The 22,253-nt window shown below is 43.5% G+C and overlaps 1 protein-coding gene and 1 pseudogene across 9 annotated transcripts in view; one reads left to right on the top strand and one right to left on the bottom strand.

Moving 5' to 3' along the window:
- Window positions 1-877: 877 nt before the first annotated feature.
- LOC131515587 (U6 spliceosomal RNA) lies at window positions 878-966 on the top strand (annotated as a pseudogene).
- Window positions 967-4,893: 3,927 nt separating this feature from the next.
- Window positions 4,894-22,253, bottom strand: part of FAXC (failed axon connections homolog, metaxin like GST domain containing) — an 82,660-nt gene continuing 65,300 nt past the window's right edge. For 5 of the 9 annotated variants that reach the window (XM_058734787.1, XM_058734786.1, XM_058734785.1 and 2 more), the window contains 2 exons: window positions 22,067-22,183; window positions 4,894-13,681 (listed from right to left, as the gene is read on the bottom strand). In XM_058734787.1, coding sequence (XP_058590770.1) covers window positions 13,392-13,681; window positions 22,067-22,183 — 407 coding nt within the window. In that variant the 3' untranslated portion in view covers window positions 4,894-13,391. The remainder of the gene's footprint in view (window positions 13,682-22,066; window positions 22,184-22,253) is intronic. The other 4 variants (XR_009263150.1, XR_009263149.1, XR_009263148.1 and 1 more) reach the window with 4 other exon arrangements.

Raw genomic sequence — 22,253 nt, forward strand, 5'->3', positions numbered from 1 at the left:
TAATGTCATCTACCTGTCTGAGATGTTAATGGTGGAGAGAGGGTCCTTGACAGTGGGGGTTGTCTCAGAAAGATGAGGATCCAGCCGTACTGGTGCTCCTTACGCCTATTACAACTCAGATCACATGGTCTGTGGACCACCATTTTTAAACCTCCAGATTCCTGAAAGCCTTGTTAGCCAAAGAAAGACACTGTTTCCTCCTTTCTGTGCTGGGAAGAGGGCCCCTCGGGAAGTGTCATGACTTGGAAAAGTGAGTTACCTTCAGGACTGCGAGAGCAGGGGAACAGTGGAGAGAGGCACAGTGGGCTCCATCTCTTGCATTCCTGGGCCGGAAGGACTCTCCCCACCACAGGGTCCAAGCCAACTTATTTGTCCCTCTCTTGGGGTATTTATCAGCATTTATCTTTTACCAGAGTTTTTATGTGTTCATGTCTCACCTACCGCTGAGGGTAGCGTCAGTGTCTGATTTATCATTCTGTCCCCCACCACGTCAGGAGATGAAAGAGAACACCTTTCTCCTTGGCTGTCTCTCCTTGGGGAAAGTCTGCCAAAAGGAAGCACTCAGCAGAGAAAACAGAAAAAAATCAACTACAGTCAACCATTTATTATCAGCGTAAAGAGACACAAGATGCCAGTAAAAAATTTTTTTGACACAGCATCATTCCTTCAGTGGTGGAATGACAGGTAAAACAAAGTGGCAATTTCATATCTTGGTAGATCTGGAGTTTGGTGTGTGAAGATGGGAAGGGCAGCGGTGGGAAATACGGCGGGTTTGGGAGGCGGGTTCCAGGTCACAGAGAGCCATTTGTGCCCGTACTTGGTCCTGAACGCTACAGAAGCAACACGGACAGTTTCCCTTTTTGAGTAGCTTGACGGCGTTGGCTTCGGCGGCACACGTACTAAAACTGGAAGGATACAGAGAAGACTAGCACGGCCCCTGCACAAGGATGACGCCCAAATTCTCGACTCGCCTGGCAGCAAGGTGGAGAATGGGTACGGGGGAAGCAGACCAGAAGGAAGGAACTTAGTGGGAGGCCGCAGCCCCGGAAGTTCAGGCCGAGCTGAGGAAGGAGATGCATTTAAACTGTTTTCAGGAAGCAGAAGCCACAGGACTGGGTGACTACAGGGGTCTTGCTTAGACATTCGGTGGCTTGGAAACACAGAAATGGTAGACTGGGAGAAAGAGAGTTGACAGCTTACATCTGGACATGTGGAGACACCCACAGGCAGCGTCCCACGGGCATATGCGTACGTGGGTCTGGAGAATGAGGAGCAAGGTCTGGGGTGAGAGGTGGAGACGTGTGCAGCATCTGCTTATAGGCAGTGGAGAACCATGTGTGCGGTGAGCTCCCCTGGGCAGCAGGCAGTAGACACCCTAAGAATCCTGCCTTTTTCAGCCATTCGCCCAGGAATTCCCTCCGTGAGGAGTCAAGGTGAACGAGGTGTGTGGGGCCAATGGCCATGACCACCAGAAGCAAAGTGAATTGACCAGGGAAACCAGACAGCTCCCCACAGAGAACCCAAGTCTGTCTGAACATGGATCAGGGACCTGATGACAGGGTCTGTGTGTGTTCTGTAAGAAGGCAAACCCCACAGGGCTGGCTGGGAATGGTTCGGGAGAAGTGAGTTAGGTCAAGCCATTTCTGGTTCAACACAAGCACCCTGCATCTTCACAGCCTTGTATTCGAGAGGTTGTGTGGTCTGGGGGTGCAAATGCTAGAATGGTGTAGAGCTAGCGGGGCACAGCGGTGTCACAGCCAGACTCTTAAACACAGACCGTGCACTTAACCCCAGCTCTGCTGTTCACTTGGTAGAGATCCGGGGTTAAGTTACTTAAACCCCTCTTTGCTTCAGTTCCTCATCTATAAACTACAGATGGTAATGATGGTGACGCTGAGGAGGAAGGTGGTGGCGGTCCTTATGATGGCGGCAGTGGTGACAGTGACAGTACCTATCTCACCGGGCTGCTGTGAAGGTTAAATGAGTTGCTGCACATAGGTTGCCAAGAACACAGTGCTTGGCACATAGTAAGTGATCTGTAAATGTCAGCTATTGCTGGCTGATTTGGTCACTAAATTCGTCTTTCCAACACTATGAGAATCAACAAAGCAGGAGGTGGAATCGGTGTTTATCAGTATTGAGTGGTATTCAGCCATCGGGAACAATGAAAGGAGGTTTGAGCGAGGAGGGGCTTGAAGATCAAACTGCAAGACCCCTCATCTTATATACGAGGACACCAGGGGACATGGTCAAGGAGTTACTGAGAGACTAACCCTAAAGACAGTGGAACATACAAATGCAGGGTGCTAAAGACTTTTGTTTCAAGTTACTTACTTATTTTGAGAGAGAAACAGAGCACACGGCAGGAGAGGGGCGGAGGGAGAGGAGGAGAGAGAATCCCAAGCAGGCTTCATGCTGTCAGCTCAAAGCCCAAGGCGGGGCTCAAATTCACAAACCGAGAGATCATGACCTAAGCCCAAATCTAGAGTCCAACACTTAACTGACTGAGCCGCCCAGGCGCCCCAGGTGCTAAAGATTTTTACTCTCTCTCTCTCCAGCCCATTTGCTTCCACTTTTACTCCCTTCACAAGTTCCAGCCCTGCACCCCCTACTGGTTCCTCACATTCAGCGTGGCTAAAATCAAATACAGCTTTCTCCAGACCGGTGTCCCTTTTCCACATTTCCTACACCTGGCAGCCCCCAGCTCCCAGCAAGACCTCATTACCTTGGCCCTCTCCTTCCCTGCATCCAAGACTCGGCCTGTCCTTGTGCTCTGTGGCTGGCATCTCCCCCTGCCCACTCCCCCTGCGCCCCCTGCCCCACTTCTGACTTCTCTGGGAACCACTGAGATTGCCCAGCTGCTCTGTTGCGGCCTCCTCTCTGAGGTGTCCTGTGTCCAGGTTGTCATCAGATAAACCTGAATTAAATATCCTCTCCTCGTGTGAGTCCCCTGCTCAGAAAACCTCCTCACCCTTATAGGGATGACTTCCACACAGTGTGGCCCAGGCTGCCTCCCCACTTACCTCCCATCTTACACTTGTACCACTGGTGAATCTGGACTATTTGACATCCCTGAGCAGCCCTAAGATTTCCACTATTTGCCTTTAAATGCACCAGCTAGTTGGAGGGAGATCTGTGAGGGTGGAGAAGGAAGCAGCAGCACAAAATAAACATGTGGATAGTAGGGCTGGGGAAGGGGTCCGGGGCTGCTCCCTGCCACCCACAGCCCTTCCCTCAACTCTCCTTCTCCCTTTCGAGGCTCCCTGTGCCACTGTTTCAGTCAGGGTTTACCTGGATACATGTTGAGCATGAGTCACTTAGGGTGTCTGCCCATCCTGGGTAAGGTGAACCTTCAATTCTAACAGGCCCTCAACTGGAGAGGACCCCTAAGCCTTCACAATGAGTGCACCACCATGAAAACAGACCAGGTACCTCTTGGACACACAAGGCAGCCACACTGTGAGGGAGGACGCTGGTTCTCTTCCCTTCGTTTTCCAGAGTTTGCTTTCATCCACAGCATAAGCGACTTTAACCTTGGTAGGTTTCAAAAGAAAAGTCTGTTGCTAATGGGAACGAGCCCAGCTGGGAAGTGTTTAATGGGTGCTGACAGTGGCATCCTATGCAAACAAAACAGGCGGCCCCTGAGAGAGCCAGGACACCAACTGCTCTGCCTCTCCTCTAAAAGGAAAGGAGGACAAAAATATGAAAAATCAAGTCATGGAATATTCAGGACAACTGGCAACAAGATACTTCTCTTAACACTTCTGAGAGCACAGCATGTGGAAAGGCAAACACGCCCCTTCCTTCTGATGCCTCTGAAAGCAAGGAGAGCAAGCTTCCCTAGTGGAACAGACACCAGGCTTGAGTCCAAAACCCCCATACAAGTTCTAGAAGGGTCCGGAGCTCATTTAAGTTGAAGTGGATACACATTGTCTCAAAGCATTTTCAATTATGGGCCTATGTAATAAGGGTCTATGTTAATAAGCAGTGCTGAATGGTTGGGATTTATTAGTCAAGAGAGAATGGGGGTCTGAAAGCCAAACTGTTACCTCTAGAATGTGGGATTAGGGGGTTCTCTCATCTTCCACTTAATAGATAGTCCCACGGTTTGGGAAGTTTGGGATTTTAGATGTTACCTTATTGCAATCTGCCCTAAATGCTAAGAAGCTAATATTTGGATAATAGTTGCTCAAATTTCTAGATAGGATTTCAAACACCCTAAATGTCTCCATCAATCCTGACATGCCTTTTTAGATCCAGCTGTCTTTCATGGTTCATCGCCAGGCACATATGGACAGAACACTAGGAAGTAAGATTTGTATTTCTAAAACCTCACTGCAAATCAATGACTTGAGCATGTCTTAGCCACTGTACCCTAATTTACCCCCCAAGCCTCTTTCCTCATCTACAAAACGGACATCACAATTACTTCACTGGAGAGGTACAAAAACTAATTTAGACACTATTAACAGAAGGGGAAGTTGCTCTATCATCAGGCCTCATACCCCAGCAAAGGTCTTAGCGTGTGTCCTGCTCCCCTCCCCCTTTTCTTCTCTCTACTAGTGGGTATCACTCCCCAAAAGCTCCGAGGGGCACACTGGGCAAGAACTAAAAGGCAGGAGAGGGTAGGAGAGCATATTCAAAGACCCGTTTTCTACTTAAAAAACATTCTGTTGAATTTCTATCTGAAAATTATATGCCTAAAAAATTAATTACCTCTGCTTTAATTATACAAGAACCTTACAAGAAAAATATCTTCCCGATCATCTAAGAGACTACCACTTAACAGTATGTTCTATGCAAAGATTTCAGATTTTCCTCATGAGTTTAAAGTTAAAACATTCAAATCTGCAAAGAGAGAAGCAAATTGGAATAAAGACATTCACAGCAAGCTATTTCATAACCATTAGTTATCATTTACACATCAAATACATACAGCATGAAGACCAAATGTACAGAATTTCCACATTTATATACAGTAATCAACATAGTGCACAATTCAAATCTATCTTACAATCAAGTATACAAGTTTAAATATGGCTTTATAAACTACTAACAATAACTGTGCTAAAGTAACTCATAGGTCCAGAAATAAACACTGGAATGCCACCTCGACATTGAGGCCCTTGTTCAGCAAGATGCTATTCATTGTGTTTGCAAAACAGGTGGTGCAGGTAAATGCTTCCGGGCAGTGTCCATCCATCAGCCCCCAAGCAGCTGAAATGTGGGCTCAAATTATACCAACATTGGTCCTTCCCATCTCAGATCTCTGAAAATAAATCTGTGCACCTTCCACACATTTGGTGACATTGGATTATAAACAAACAGAAGAGAGATTTATAATCAGTGAGATGTTGGTTACCAGGAATTATCAAAACATGCTTTTCAGATTGGTATTGAAATTCTGAAGCAATGCATCCCGTATTTGCATTATTTGCTTTTTCCCCTCCTGTCTTTTCTTATTTTGCTTAAGTCCATGTACTGTGAAATCTTTCAGAAATTTTCAAAACATTCTAGATCATGTGGTCCCAAAAACAGAATTAAAATAGCTCTTGTAAAGGGGACATCTATTTATTCACCATTCTCTTCCCCAACCCCAAATGCCCATTTTAAGTAAAAATACTTACTTACATACATACATACATTCGTTGACCTAAAATCATGCGCCCATGCCTATTTTACATCCACTTTGCCACAAATGTTACATACACATTCTTTAATCAGTTGCAGCTTTCTAGGTGCTGCAAGTACTCCTTGCCCCATTCCCTAAACTCTACTGAGTCCAGAACAACAGCCTTTGAAAATTTCTATGTTTGCCATGGTTTTTAATGTACACATCAGTACTGCATATGAGCACTCCGTGTGTGTGTGTGTGTGTGTGTGTGTTTATAAATAAATATGCTAAAGGGCATGCTCAGAAAGTTTTACTGATGAGGTGAATGAGCACAAAGGTTTGGAGACCACTACCTAAATACGAATGATTTGGGGTGTCTCCACTTAAAGGGCATCTATAAAACAAATATACGTTACTTTGTACATTTTATACTCATGAGATGGAAACCATATGCCACGAACCCTTTTGAGAGAATAGAAGGAAGTTCCAGAATCAAAGGAACTGAGCAGAGGCCATCGCTGTCAGCTGCTCTCCCATTTCCCAGGCTTGGCTTCAGATGGCACAATCCCAGCACTTGAGCATATAAATTAAGACAAAGATCAACATTATTTCAGTGCTTCCTGCACCGGTCTTTCATACATCCACAAACAATCCTTCCCTACAAATTGCATTTGTTTTTGATTTGTAAACCTGGATTTTGTATTATGTTACTGACGCCACCCCTTAGACAACTTGCGAGGTGGCTGACACGTCTCCAACACAGCCGTACCACGTGCTGCCTGAAGAGGCCACCTTTGTCACCCTTTCCTTCTCCCCTCCCACTCAGTGAAATCTTAGTATCGCCAAATGAAGGATTCAGACCCTCCTCTTCCCAGCCATCATTACCGTTTGAGTCGTGAGACACGCTGCATGATGCACATTCCTGGGGAAAACACATGTTTACAATAAGCATGATCCCATGAGACTGATCACATGAGGTAATCATTTTGACAGGAGTAACACAAACGTGTCGCCCCTACTGAAGCAGAGATTCCTTGAAAATTTGATACTGTTTTTAATCTTATTGCTGCAAAAGAATTCAGATACAATTTGTTTAAGGTAAAAATACAATCATCTGGACATGGTTTGTGTTTGAATAAGCCAAATGCGATCTCTTGTGGAGAGCCAGAAGCAAATATGACAGAACACTTTCAATTCTGAACAACTGTTAAAGGGAAAAGTCCACAGATTGTTGTTTGGGGTTTGTTTTGTTTTTTAAGAGGAGGGGGATGGTAAATATCCAAAGCAGTTCTCTTTCCTAGCCCTCCACTGTACTCCCTCTGCTACCTGTTCAGCCACAGCTAATTAACATGGCAATTCAGCAGCTGACTCCTATTGGTTTTGAAGACATAGGTAGGTGTATAAAATACTAAAGAAAGACCAAAGGTTTAAATATTATTGATAAATGAAGGTTACTCTATTCCAGAGCCATAAAGTAAAAAAAAAAAAAAAAAAAAAAAAAAAAAAAAAAAAAAATTGCTTGCTATGGGGAGGGAGGGAGGTGAATGGTCATATGTAGCAATACTACTTTTTATAAAATTAACCAGTATCATAAATATATATTGCTCTACAATTAGTGGATTGTTTCAAAATATGAAGTTGTAATTAGGGACAACCAGAATTTTTTAAACTTCATGAAGGCCATCACGTTCATTGATGACATTATTTAATTGTGTACAGAACACCAAAGTACTGTATCAATCTTTTACTCTAATTTGTTTCTTCCACTAAAATGATCAGGAGTGTGGGTGCTAGCTAGACCACATTCATAAGTTACTTTATTACTGCGATGGGACCCTTTATCTATCTACACGTTTTACAATTTGGGGCAATAATCTTCTTGAAATTTGAGCATCACCACTTTGTCATAATCTAGCCAACAACAGAAACTTCAGAGAGCCTGGCTGTGGGGACAGGTTCCCTGCCTTGGCAGGAGCCAGCATGGTTAAGGAGGTCCCGTTGTCAGCCCCAAAAGAGCTGAGTCACTTTCCTTTAAGCGGTTTTTTAGTTTCCTCTGTAACCATCTCTAAGGAGCAAGGCCAGTAAGTTATCCATTCCAGTTATCTTATCCTAAACATTAAGAAACTGTAAATATCTTTTTTTTTTTTAATGTTTATTTTTGAGAGACAGAGAGTGAGCAGGGGAGGGGCACAGAGTGAGGGAGACACAGAATCCAAAGCAGGCTCCAGGCTCTGAGCAGTCAGTACAGAGCCTGACCCAGGGCTTGAACTCAGGAACAGCGAAATCATGACCTGAGCTGACATTGGACGCTTAACCAACTGAGCCACCCAGGCGCCCCTGGAACTTTAAATGTCTTTAGGATATCCTTTAAATTCAGGGACTAAAAACTCAAGTTTCTGGTAAGGAATTCAAATGAAGAAAATATTCATCATCTGTTGACATTTACTCCTGGTACTAGCAAAAGAACTCTGGGAAAGAGGGACCTCCTGCCCCAACTACCAAGGGGATCCTTTCAAACTTCACCCAGTTTCACCACTGGAAGCAATTGAAAAAAGGTCAAGCACTCCACAATCACACATTAATTGATGGCTGGACCTATTAAAGATGTGTTGCCAGAGTTCAGCATTCAGACTTGGAAGTATTTGTCATCGAATGTATTTTCACTGGTTGTCGTTCAACTTAAACAGCACTGCACATAAAGGAGAACAAAGGATCCTGGATCATAGTCAGGAGCAATAAAAATAACTTCACCCTGTAAAAAAACAAAAAGAAGAAGAAGAAGACGACGACGACGACAAAGAAGAACCTGAGTAGTTACCTATCAACAAAGGCACCATCCTTTTATTGAAAATACACTCAACAGTTATCCTACGAATGAATTAATGAATGATGAATACAGGAAAACTTGACTGTGCCGATCTTTTTCCTATAAGGAAAAATCCAGCCTCTTCTCTCCTACCTTAATAACCCTAGGCCAAAGCCTACTCACGCAGAAGTGGTGGGTTTGAGGCCTGAAATGAAGCTTACCTGGCCCTGAATTCATTTTGATAAACCAACTTTTTGGATGGTTAACAGATAACCAAGAACAGTAACAATAAAACCTTGTCAGTTTCAAAATGCCAAGCCTGTCAAAACAAAGATATTCTCTCAATTAACGTAAGACAGCTCTTCTTCCTTCCTTCCCTGTCACTCAACACACACCCAACACGGATAATAACAGAGATTGCTTTTGCATGCACATCCCATACCAATTTTCTACTCTCTGCACATGTCAAAGGCAAGAAAGAATGAACACTAACAACAGTAGCTTTTAAAGACTCTTTAGAAGGCTTCTGCCACTGGGGTCCATGAGCCCCCTAAAGAATCCATGGATGATTTCAGGTCTCTAAATCCGAAGTTACATGTAAAATTTTGTATATTTGCATATATGTATTTTTCTGGTAATAAGGTATAGGACTTTCATTAGATTATCAAAGGAATCCCTGACGCAAACAGTTTAAAAGCACTACTTTCTAGTGTGTGGCCTGCTTTCTAGGCATACCTTTCCCATGCAGCCAGCAGGGAAGCCAACGATGTGTGCTGTGTTTCTAGAGGAAGGGGAGATTATAATGAGCTGGGAAGTCTTCTTACAGAACTGATGAAGTTGGGCCTTGGGAGGTGGGCATGAGTTGGGCCAGTGGACAGGAAGGGCAGGGCTTTCAGGAGGGAGGCTAGCATAAGCAGAAGCAGAGTGGGGACATGAGGCATGTTTAGGCAATGGCAAGGAGACCAACCAGGATGCACTGGATGGCTCATATGGAAAAGCCCTGGGAGACGTCCCAGGAAACAAGATGAAGGAAGAGCTGAGAATACCAGGGCCCAGAGAGTGCCCTCATCCTGAGGCAATATGGCACCCCATCAGGGCCAGAAATTCTTTTAAAAATTAATGGTGTAGGGTGGAATGGATCAGGGAAGTGACCAAGCATTTAGAAGAGGCCATTGCATTAGTCTGGGCAAAAGCGGATGCCCTAAAACCAGGGTGTCATGTCTGTTCTGTTCACCCTCTAGATCTCCTGTGGATCTCAGGGCCAGGAACAGGATAGGTGCTCATTAAATACGCAAGGAGTGATAATATGGCATAGATTCTTTAAAAGATAAAAAACAAAGAATATGGAGTCTTGGTGACTTGGTATCATTCAGAGTCTAGCAGTGCCTTGCACAGAGTAAATTCTTGAATTGGTCTGTACTGGGCTGAACAGACATGGAGAGCAAGAGTGGAAGATTCCAAGCACTCTTTGAGAGAGGCTGGGGATGTGCTGGTTCCATGAGCATGGACTGATTTCTCAGGGAATGTGGGTTTTAAAAAGAAACAAAGTCAAAGCAACGTAACGGCAAGAACCATCTAAGGCAAGGTGAAAGACTTCAGTTCAGGTCTTGCCTACAAATGAATATGCATGTGATATGGAGCCAATAAGAACCTCAGAGGCTCTCTTGTAAGGGGCTTTCTACAACTAATCCATTACCCAGCTATATACATTCTTATGATTTTATGTTTTCTCTTAAATAACCTAGGCAAGACCCATGAAGCTAAAATTCCTAGCTCTTCCCTTCCTTGAACTCTAACTATTTCAAGCAAACGTATCCTAATACCTAATGCCACAGGATGCACAGGCCGGGCTCACTGGAGAGACAGACTACAGCTATGATTCAAGTTCTTGTGTCTGTGGTCAGTCACCAGGGTAGCTAGCTCATGGCCTCAACAATAGCATCACTGTTCACAATTCATTATGTCACAACAACAAAATGGTCAACTCTGACAATATAGCTTACCTCTGCCTAGCTGACATAGGCAGATTAAATCACACTGCTGCTGCTCCTTAATCCTGATGAGTGGGGACGAGGGGCAAAGGGAAGTGGATAGAGGGGCAGAATTTATTTTTACACTGAGAGGTAAAAAATAAAACAAACGCACAAACAAAAAAACCGGGCAGCTAGTGGGGCTTCTGTCCAACCAAAAAACATCTGTTAACATTAAAGATCACACCTCCTTAAGTCACTTTCCAGGAAAAAAAGAAACACAACTTGAATAAGTAAGCCAGATGACCAAAATGTCCCCTAATTTCTTGTTATATTTTCTTTTAAGTAGCACCTGTTCACCATATTGGAGAACACTTCAAATCTGGGGAACTTAGGAACAAACCAGGTAAAATTAAAGCCCTTCCAACAAAGACTACCTAGGTCATCCACCCGACAGTGATTTTGTCTTGGTCATTTTGTTTCCATAACCCACATTGGGAAGGTAAAACCTGGGTATATTCCAGGGTTCCAAATCAAGTTACACCTTCGGAATGTTGAGTGCCCAGTCATGAGCTGGCAGGCTAGTACCCAAGACTCCAAGTGGTAATGTCCATTCAAGCCTCTGAGAGAGGCACCTGGAAAGAATGACTTATTTTACAACTTCACGATGAACACTGGCTCTCTATGTACTTGCCCTGCAAGCAATGCACAGTAAAACGATATGTGACTCTGCACAGCCATAACTTAAATCATTCTTGACGCGAAGACACAACACGCTTTGTGCTATACAGTGAGAATAAATTGCAGGCAAGATTGCAAACACAACTTTTTCCAGCTATGGATGGGGATAGGTCAACTCGGTCTTTGTGCGGCCGGGTCCACAGCCTAGCTGGTTATGACATTCACATTTGCAAGCCAGAAGTTTCCCTAGTCACACAGAACTACCACCAGCTGACCTTGGAACACACGTGTTAGAGACAGGCGAGGTGAAGAGTCCTCCCAAGTGTCGCTGGAGATACAACACGCTCATCCATTCATATCTTCTCCCCCACATTTTCATTAGGCACCAAACGGTCCTCTCAAAGATGAATGCTTTTAATAAGAAACTAACGACTGAGTTTCCTGTGCAATGAGAATCTCTAACTGAGGGTATCTCAGCATCTGTCCCCAGTTACACAGGTCCTACACTGTGGCTCCAATGGTAAACAGCCTCAGCAATTCTCCCCCTTTACCTCTTTGTGAATCCGCAGCATTTTAGGATTGTTTTGCAAAAGCCATATTCAAAGAGAGTCTTTTTCAAGCAAATACACAAACTTCTCAGCAGAAATTGCTGTCTCTTTTGAAAAATGTCTCTTTGGCCCCACCATGAATAACCATTACCCAGTGAGTCCGTTGAGATCAGAAGCAAAGCAGCTCTGCTTGCGGTTGTAAATCGTAACACCGACTCTCCTAGCCCAAATCCATGGCCGTCACCCCAGCATCTTCACCGCATATTTCACTGGAAAATGTTCTAAGTCAACAAAAAGGATGTCTTCAGAGATAGAGCGCTTTAGTAAATACAGTAACCCCAAGGGTCCATGTGCTCTACAGGGACAGAGAGGGAGCACAGGGCAGCTACGGGAGATCCTTAAGAAACATTAAGATTTGTCCCCAGCATTGCCTTCCTCTCATGGGGCAATGGCTGAGAACGCCAGAAAAGTTGCATTAGTAAAACTGCATAGAGTCTACACTGCACAAAGTGCTTTGATACCTGTCACGTGATCCTCTTCAGACTTCATCTTTTCGATACGTCTTGCAAGATTTGTTTTCAAAAAGACATTACACGTTGGCAAGCATCTGCTTAGAAAAATCAGTCAAATCCTTTCCCCTTCACCTCTACGAAACCCATCATATTCCTGAGCTTTATTCCCTTCAAATAAATCAAACACAGGCAACTTAACACTCGGGAGTCTACAAAGGACAACATTCCAGCGTGCGGTCAGGCAACGGAAGAAAGACGTCTGCAAATACACAGAACTGAAGACTGTGTGTAGCTGTCGATGCTCTGTGAAAGCATTTTCAACGGTCTTTCAGTAAAAGATTTCCATTCAGGCAAGATCACAAAGAAGAATGGTGACAGAATCCTAACTGCGCCTTTGCGTGTGTTTCGTCAGCTCGGCTTTGGCGAGTGACTGTGGCTGCTGTTGGCTGGATATGGAATTCCTCTGCCCTCAAATGTTCATACGCAGGAAGCACAATAAAGAATAAAATGTTGTGTTTATGTCACACCTCTTCCAAGAGGTGCTACCACATGAATCCTCACAACACCCCTGTGAGGTAGGTAGGTGGAGAGTATCGTTATCCCCACCTTACAGGTGGGGGAAATGAGGCACACAAGAATTAAGGGACTCGCCCGAAATCACACAGCTAGTCACTGGCAGGACTGAGAATAAATCTTATACTGATTAGCACCTAGCACAGTGCTTTGCACATAGTAGGTGTTCGCTGAATATCTATGGATTTTTATTTCAATTATCTCAACATACAATATACACACATAAAATACAAGCAGCCACCATAGGATATTTGTCTCCTGGACATTTCCCCCGATGATTTCTCTCATTACTTGGAACCCCGGTGGGTGAAGGACATTCGAGCATCCGTCTCACAAATAAGCCCTCGGGTTGAAGACGATCTACATAGACACAATCCGCAGACAATCTGCTCTTGCCCCTGCTCTGCCACACAGTGTTAGTTTTCTAATGAAAACAAAAATGGATTTCAGGAACCATGCTGACTTTTTTTTTTTTCCTTTTTGCCTGTTTGTTTTAAATGGAGCCATCCGAATGGTTCTGTGTCTCGTTTGTACAAAAAGAAATAAGGCTGCTATCGTCCAGTTAGCTCGTGAGAACTGTGTCAAGCATGAAGATCTCCTCCCAGCTCAGATGGATTTCCACCTGGGAAATCGGACCAACCCCAGGGAGTGGCCACTCCGGCAGAAGAGGGTCAGCGAGGCCGAACGTCACTTGCACTGTTCGTGGTCTGTGTAGTCCTCCATGTCCACGTCAGAATCAAAGAGCGAGTGTCCGGTGAAATCCGTGTCTGGGGTTCTGGAAAAACTGTTCTCTGCTCCCTCATCTTCAAAGGTCTCTGTCCTTGAGTAAAAGCTGAAATCCAGCAGGGGCGTGTGGGTTTTGCTCCCTTCGCTGCTCTCCTCAGACTCATAGATGGTGTTGTCATCATCATGGTGCCACTCTGGCCAGAATTTCCTCCTTATCCTCTCACAGTACATGGCAAGGTTGATGAGCTCACCTGCGGGGTGGTAAGGAAAGCCAGGGTTAATTCTCAAAGGCAGCAATCTGCCAGCAGCTTGGCCTTCTGCGGGGTTGGGAAGAACGCGGTGGGGTAGACCTTAACAGTGTTTTTCCAAAGACGGACTATCAGATACTTAGATTTTCACACGCAGAAGAAGACAGGCGAGTGGAAAAAGTTAAGTGTGAGTGGGCTGGGTGAGTGGGCTGGGTGAGTGGAGTGTGAGTGGGCTGGGAGTCATAGGGTGATGGTGGGGGTGGGGGTGGCGGTGGTAATTTATCCAGAATGGCAGCTCAACTACCATCATTGGGCGTTGTCGAGCATTTTAGTATTTTGTGTTTGCTTATCAAGAGAACTGGAACTTCCGCTCGTTCATATTTAAATTAAGTTATGCCCCATGTAAATCCACCAACTGTCAGCGAGGTCAGCCAGCCAGAAGTAAGTCCTCATTCCACAAATATTGGTGGTGCTATTAAGGGCTGGGTTCTATGCCACGTCGTTGAAGAAAGGTATGTTAAGATGCAAATTTTGCCCTAAATGATCCTAAATAAAATGGATAACTCAGAATTGTCTACGGATGAGTATGCCCCCCCAGGCACATTTAGTAAAACAGATTTTTTTTTTTAAATAAAATTGAACGGCTATACTTATAATTAGGTTCCCAACTCAGTTACTGGGCTACTTCTTTTTCCTGTGAATCAAAGGAACACTTCTGTTAAGTTGCTAAAATTGTCCCGGCATTTGTCTGAAACGTGACACAGAACCGACTTTCATTTCCAAATTCCAAATGAAAAATAAAGAGGGTGAGTTTTTGCCTTTGATCCACCAGATGGCACTATTGCTTACGAATACATTATCTGGCACTCCCTTACCGGACTTCATTGCCCTAAGAATATTCCTTGGATTTTTTTTTTTTTTTAAGTTATATAAACATCTACTTATTATAGAGGTAACCCAGGTTTTATTGAAGAATATTAGAAAATACCAAAACACAGAAAACAAAAGAATTACCAATAATCACATTTCACCATATTAACATTTCCATTTATATTCTTGGATATACATTTACATATATTTACATTTGCTATTTAGCATTTACTATATATTGTCCCTTATGCTACTTTTTTCCACTTAACAACATATAATGAAAAACTGTCAATTTCACACTATCACCTTGATAACTGCACAGCAGTTCATTATTCAGATGTACCATAGTTTCATTTTGTTTTTACCACACCCCCTTCAAGGCCATTTAGGTTGTTTCTACATTAACAGGTCTACTGACTATAGTCTTTAACTACTCTATTTTATTTTCTATCAAAGAAGATAATACATTCTCATTTTGGAAGATTAGAAGTCTGTATATAGAAACGCCATAAAGAAGAAAACAAAAGCCCCCTATAATCTCGTCAATCCAAGGTAATCACAGTAGCGTTTTGATGTAATTTCTTTCAGTACGTTTTCTATTTTTTTTTTTTTAATTTTTTTTTTCAACGTTTTTTATTTATTTTTGGGACAGAGAGAGACAGAGCATGAACGGGGAAGGGGCAGAGAGAGAGGGAGACACACAGAATTGGAAACAGGCTCCAGGCTCCGAGCCATCAGCCCATAGCCTGACGCGGGGCTCGAACTCACAGACCGCGAGATCGTGACCTGGCTGAAGTCGGACGCTTAACCGACTGCGCCACCCAGGCGCCCCACGTTTTCTATTTATTGTCATTATTAATGTTTCCTGTTACTTCATATGATGTGGTTATATACATTTTCCCATGAAAATTTTTCAAAACTTGATCGCTGTTCTGCTTACATAAGCACATCTCCTGTAAAATGTAACGAAGCAAATCCCCCTACTTCACAGATCCTATCAAGCAGTGAGCCAGCACTGGTTGCAGGTCACCATTTTCAGTTGTCTCAGATCATAACAGTTCAACTCGTACCATACATGCGCCCATTCTGATTGCCCCTTCCTCGAAGACTTTACACACACGCCCCGGAGCCAGAAGCCAAGGAGCCACAGGATTGCTCCTTAAAAAGATGCATGCCAAACCTTCACTTAGATCCTCCCTCGGGAAAGCAGTCATGAAACACCTCAGCAGGTATGGCTCCCAGTCACTGGTAACCAAGAATCGGATAAAGATCTGGAGGCGGCACCAAGGTTTGGTGGGAGGTGGTAATCAGAGATGGATTATGGTCACTTCATAGCAGGGTCTGGGGACAGCCGTGTTTGCCTCAATCACGTCCATTCCCTAGGAGCTGTTTAGGGAGCAGCTAGAAAGTCAGAATCTATTCCCAATAGCCACAGGATCTACACCATATACGATTCTATCCACTTCTTTTGTGGCTGTTTTTTCTACCACCTGTTTCTTCACTTTTCTTCCAGGAGAGCCGCCCTGCCTTTGTACTATGTGACATTAATACCACTTCAGTGTGCAATAATAAAAAGTAATCATAGCAAACATACAAATAGCCCTTACTGTGTACCGGGCACTGTTTGAAGTGCTTTTATGCATCTGTTGAATTAGTCCTCGCAACAATCCTATGAGGCAGGAACTATTATTATCCCCATCTGTCATGAGAACACTGAAGCAACAGAGAGGTTAATTAACTTGCCTAAGGTCACACAGTAAGAAAGTGGCAGAGCCAAGATTTAAACACCAGCAGTCTCCAGACTCCATGCCTTTCACCACGAACCACCTCTCTCTCTCTCTCTCTCTCTCTCTCTCTCTCTCTCTCTCTCTCTCTCTCTCTCTCTCCCCCCCTCCCCCCCACCTCTACTGGTGATCTGGTGATCTCACTGCCTGACTTGAGAATTCATAGATGCACACTCCCTGTCACAGATTATTTTTCTCAAATTCTCTCTGGGGTACTAAGAATTATGAGGGGATAGGTGCTGCCCCTCAAAGATAATGAGTTGTCAAGAAGTGATCATTCTATCATGCAGTCCAGAAAGAGTTTGCTTTGATAAGCAAAAACTAGGAGCTCACATACCCATCCTCATTTCCTGCCACTGATTAAAAAAAGAGTAGAACGAAGAATGAAATTTTATGTTTGACTTTGCCAATTCTGTCTGGCTTTGCCAATTCCTTCTGTGCCTAGATTCCCCATCAGCGGACTCAACATGTCCCAGCCAAAAGAAAAGAAAAAAGTTGGCAGTAGAAAACGGCTTTGTGTGTGTGTGCGAGATATTCCTTTGTCAACACAAATGCCTACGCTGAGGATGTAAACTTTGTGAAATAAAGGAAAAACTGCATTTTTGAAAGTGTACTCAATAATCAGGTAACAATTCATCCACCAAACTGGTAAAAATTAAGATTTGATAACATCCAATGTGGAGGGTCAGGCATTGTAAGCACATGTCTGGTGGAATTATAAGATTGCTATAACCTTTTTTGGAAAGTAATCTGATGTCATCTATTGAAATTTTAAATGTACCTGTTGGCCCAAAACTCCACTTTTAGTTCTCTATTCTACTAAAATAAAAGCACTAGTATATAAACATATATGTATACCAACCTCGACAGCATTATGTCAGTAAAAAAGAAAGAAAAGAAATATGGAAACAGCCTGAATGTCCATCAATAGGGACTGATTGAATAAATTATGGTGTATCAATTCTATATAATATTTTGCAGATGTTAAAAAGACATGATATTCTATTAAGTGAAAAAAGCAGGGCACCTGGGTGGCTCAGTCGGTTAAACACCTGACTTTGGCTCAGGTCATGATCTCGCAGTTCACGGGTTTGAGCCCTGCATCGGGCTCTATGCTGACAGCTCAGAGCCTGGAGCCTGCTTCAGATTCTGTGTGTCCCTCTCTCTCTACCCCTCCCGTGCTTGCATTCTCTCTCTCCCTCTCTCTCTCAAAAATAAATAAACATGAAAAAAGTTTTGTTGTTTTTTTTTTTTTTAAAAAAGCAAGTTACAAAGTAATGTGTATAATGCAATTCTACTGTTTGGTTTAAAAGTACTAAAAACAGAGGTGTCTGGGTGGCTCGGTCAGTTAAGTGTCTGACTTCAGCTCAGGTCATGATCTCGAGGTTGGTGGGTTCAAGCCCCTCATGAGGCTCTGTGCTGACAGCTCAGAGCTTGGAGGCTGCTTTGGATCCTGTGTCTCCCTCTTTCTGCCCCTCCTCCACTCATGCTCTGTCTTTCTAAGACAAACATTTAAAAATATTTAATAAAAAAATTTTTTTAAATTCAAAACAAACTTGAATGCTGTGATGAGGACACCACCTTCCCCTCATCTCCTTGAAGCTAAAGGATACAAATTTGTAGATCTCAAAATACAAATACCCACAAAAGTCATCTGAGCCATCCCCTTCCTGAGACCAGACCTCTTGCTGAACACGTCCAGACGGAGAACAGTAAGTGTGGGGGGGTGGGGATAGACTCAGATATTTCTCAAGGATATCCAGCATTTCTTCCACCTTTCAATTAATCAAATAAGAAGCAAAAAGTCACCCAACAGTAACAAATGACTGCTGGTAAAAGAGCTAATGAATAAAGTGTTTCTCAGCACAAGAAGGTTGTGGTTCTCACACATCCAGAAAAATAGCATCGTGCTATGGGCCTGCTACATGCTACAAGGCGGGCAGACAGGTTGCAGAACTCCTTCCCTTCTGGCACTTTTCCAGACTCTGTAGTGCTCCATGTCTGTTTCAAAGAGTGCCCAGATCCACATGCAATTCCCTAATAAGGACACTCTGAACAAAATGTCAAATGGGACTCTACATGAGGAATTTGCTGAGAGTAAAACTGAGATTCTTTACTGGAAAAATGGCAAAAATTTCAAAATAAATTATACACAATCTTAATTGGGGAACAAAATTCGAGGTACTTTCAGACGGTACTCATAAGAATATAAACTGCTACAGTCTTTCTAGAAAACAGTTTAGCCATACAGACCAAGGGCTTATACCTTTTGAGACAGAAGTTCCCCAACTACAAGTTTAGCTTAAGAAAATAACCAGAGATAAGTAAGAATATATATTTATACAATATTCACTTCGGAATATTGGTAAAAAAGTATGTGAAATAACCCATGAGACCAGAAAAAGATTAATCACATAAATTACAGTGTAGCCATAGGACACAGGATATTATGCAACTACTAAACATATTGTTTTAAGGTATATTGAATGACAAGAGAAATGAAGACACAGTTAATTAAAATTTATAGGTTTATAACTGTATCAATACCGTGATCCTGATTTTTAAAAATGTATACATACAAGTACTTGATGAAAGATGAGGATACATACCACAATATTAACAGTTGTCTGTGGGTGACAGGGACACAAGTTTTTTTTTTTTTAACTTTTCTATTTTTTCTAGATACTCTCCAGCAAGGAAATAATATTTCATATATCTACATCTATATATATGCAAACACATACTTATGTATATTTTGAGAACTGTTGAATATTCAAAGTCTGTCCTCCTACTCACCTAAATTAAGGCAAGTTTCTCCCTACTTTAGATGGCTCCAGAAGCAGCCTCTGTGGCTCCCTACCGTAATTAATATCTAGGACCAAAAGCTAATATTTATGCATATGTACACTCACACATTCACACATGTAGCAAGGCCAAAAGTGCCCTGGCTGTTCCAAAGCTAGGCAGAAAACTGCCTGATCTAAGCCATTCACGTTCCTGGATTTGAGCCAGTTCTAAATCATACAGGTTCTTAGTTGTTTCTGCTTCTCCTTCCTCTTGTTACTTCTTGGGAAAGTCTCCACCACAGAAAGAACAAAGACAGAGAAAGAAGTTGAGACCAAAATATTAGTCTATTAGCAGCTCCAATCAGAAGATTTAGAAGGGCATGAAATCAATGACCAAAATGAGATTTAAAGACCCTCTGTGGACTTTTTTTTAATGTTTATTCATTTTTGAGAGAGACAGACACCGAGCATGAGCAGAGTAGGGGCAGGGAGAGAGGGAGACACAGAATTTGAAGCAGGCTCTAGGCTCTGAGCTGGCAGCACAGAGCCGGATGCAGGGCTCGAACCCACGAACTATGAGATCATGACCTGAGCTGAAGTTGAATGCTTAACCAGACTCCCAGGTGCCCCTAGAGACCCTCTGTGGACTTCAGTGACTCACGCTATACCAGTCCCCAGGGAGAATTGGAAGCTGCTACCTTGTTTAAGAATCAAAGTACATGAAACCGTGTGCCAAAGTCCCTCACAGACGATGGTGTCAGTTTCCCCCAAATGTGTGGGTCTTGGGTGGGACTCAAAATCAATCCTCTAATCTTCCAATCCTCCAAAAAGGCTGGCCATTTCTTTAAAAATAACATTAAATGTTTCAAGTCCTTCCAGGAAGTAAAAGAGAAAAGGGCCAAGTCATAAATAATTTAACATAAAGATGCTGCATTCCTACAAGAAGGGATTTATAGAATTTGAGAGTTCTACTGATAGTGAATACCTAAATGCTCTGACTAAATACCAGATGACCTCAGCCGCGCACGCGCGCCTGGGTACAAATGTAAGTCTATGTGTACAAGTGTATGGGATATGTGTGTATAAAAGTATGTGAGCAGAGGTGGTGATGTGTGTACATAGGTGTGTAAGAGTGGTGTGCTAGGGAAATGGAGAGAGGGAGCAGGAAGTAATAGGAACAGAAAGTAGATATAAAACAAACCTCTAAATTAACTAAAGGGAACCAATATATTTTAGATGACCCTGGAAAATCTGATTAAAATAAAGGGAAACTATTTTAAATACTATAAGTATCGTAAGTTCCAACACATCACAAGACAAGGAATATCTCCATGCTGATCATTTAGGAAATTAAGTATCAGTCCATACTATTCCTACCCTCACTCAGCTGAAGTTCTGGAAAACCTTCAGTCAATGCTTCCTCCATTTCAACCACGTTTGGTAATGTATCTAAAGCCTCACCACCACCAATATGAGGATCTGGAGAATGACTCCTGCTGTCCATGCCCTGGTCTGGGCTTCTGGGCCTCACATGAATACACACACACACACACACACACACACACACACACACACACAGAACTTCAGCCTTCACCAACCTTCCTATCCACTCACCTATGACCACCACACATGAGTGTTTACCTGCCTTAGTTTCTTATATGATTCTGCCTTGCTTGGTTCCAACCATCCATCCACCCAACATTAAAAGCATTCTATATACGATTCACTGGTGATCTCATCTATACCCCCAACCTACTCAGTTGGGTTATAAATACCTTGGTCAACTCTGTCACACCCTTTCCCAAACCCAAATACCAGACTTTGATCCCCACATCCCCGGGCCCGAGGCACTTAAGTGGAGATGACTCCAAACAGCTCCCATCTACCAACACAGGGGAAGACTCTCCCAGATGGCCCAGCTGCCATGTGCATCCCCCCACTTCAGTCTGCACCGCCCTCCCAAGGAGGGACACCGCCCTCCCAAGGGCACTGTCCCCTCCCAAGGGACACATCAAGATCTGGTCCCTTGACATCAAACCACGTTGAGCTCACTTTCCCTGCTCCCTTGCTAACGTGAATTTTACTCCTGGCTTAACACCCCTACCTTCACCTCCACACATACATTCATCCTCTAGGCTGGTCCCATTCATCCTCACTTCCACCCCTCCAACTATAAGTTAACTCTGGTAGGCCTTACAGCCAAGATCACACAACAGAGACACAAGGCTGTGTTTCTCTGGCTAAAATGTACTACTACTAGGGCTGCGGCTACTACTAACTACTACTACTAATAATAATAACAATATTTTGCATAGAACCAAGCTTACAAAACATTGGTTAACATTGCCTCCATTTTTATTGCTTGAACTTACTAGCTCTACTGCTCTCAATGGATCATCTACAGACACCCACTGGAAGGGGAGAAAAGAATGTTTTGAAGTCAAATGACACAGAAACATATGTTCCTATACCTACATGTGAAATATGTAAGACCAGTTCAGACTCAAAAGGAGCCTCGAGATGGGCAGTGAGCCCCATCAGCCCCACCCCACCATGGTTACTGCAGCATTGGATATACCAGAAAGTGGTGAGCCACCACTGTCCAAAGGAAATTAAGGAAGACCAACAAGACAAGTGCATGAGGTGGAATGCAAGCCCTGTTTCAACAAGTGTTAAGTCCACTATGTAAGGAGCTGAAAGAAAAGCCCTGGTGTAAAACACGGTACAATTTGTGTCAACCTTGTTGATGGCAGGTAAGAAGCCCAGCGTCTCCTCAACCCCTACATATCCTAAGCACAATAAACTGACCCTGGCCCTGGACACGACAGCCTGATGTCTCCATAAAGCACAGTCAAGCTCACAGGCAATGGCCTAGAATTCTCTGTTGTGTTACCCCTGCCTTCACCCCACAGCGACTCCCAAGACCTGAAGAGGTTTGTAGGGCTTGCCTTTGATCAGCCGCTCAGGTCTGGTCCCAGGTAAGGTCCACATTGCCTGTGCCAAGTGTCCAAAGACAGTGGCGTCGAGAGTAGAAAGCTTGGGCCCCATGATGTACTTCTTATCACCTGCAACAGACAGAGCACAGAGGTCACTGGGCTGGCCCACACTGCCCTACACAGTCACCATGGCATTCAG

The sequence above is a fragment of the Neofelis nebulosa genome, chromosome 6 (assembly GCF_028018385.1).
Source record: "Neofelis nebulosa isolate mNeoNeb1 chromosome 6, mNeoNeb1.pri, whole genome shotgun sequence".
NCBI classification, from domain to species: Eukaryota; Metazoa; Chordata; class Mammalia; order Carnivora; family Felidae; genus Neofelis; species Neofelis nebulosa.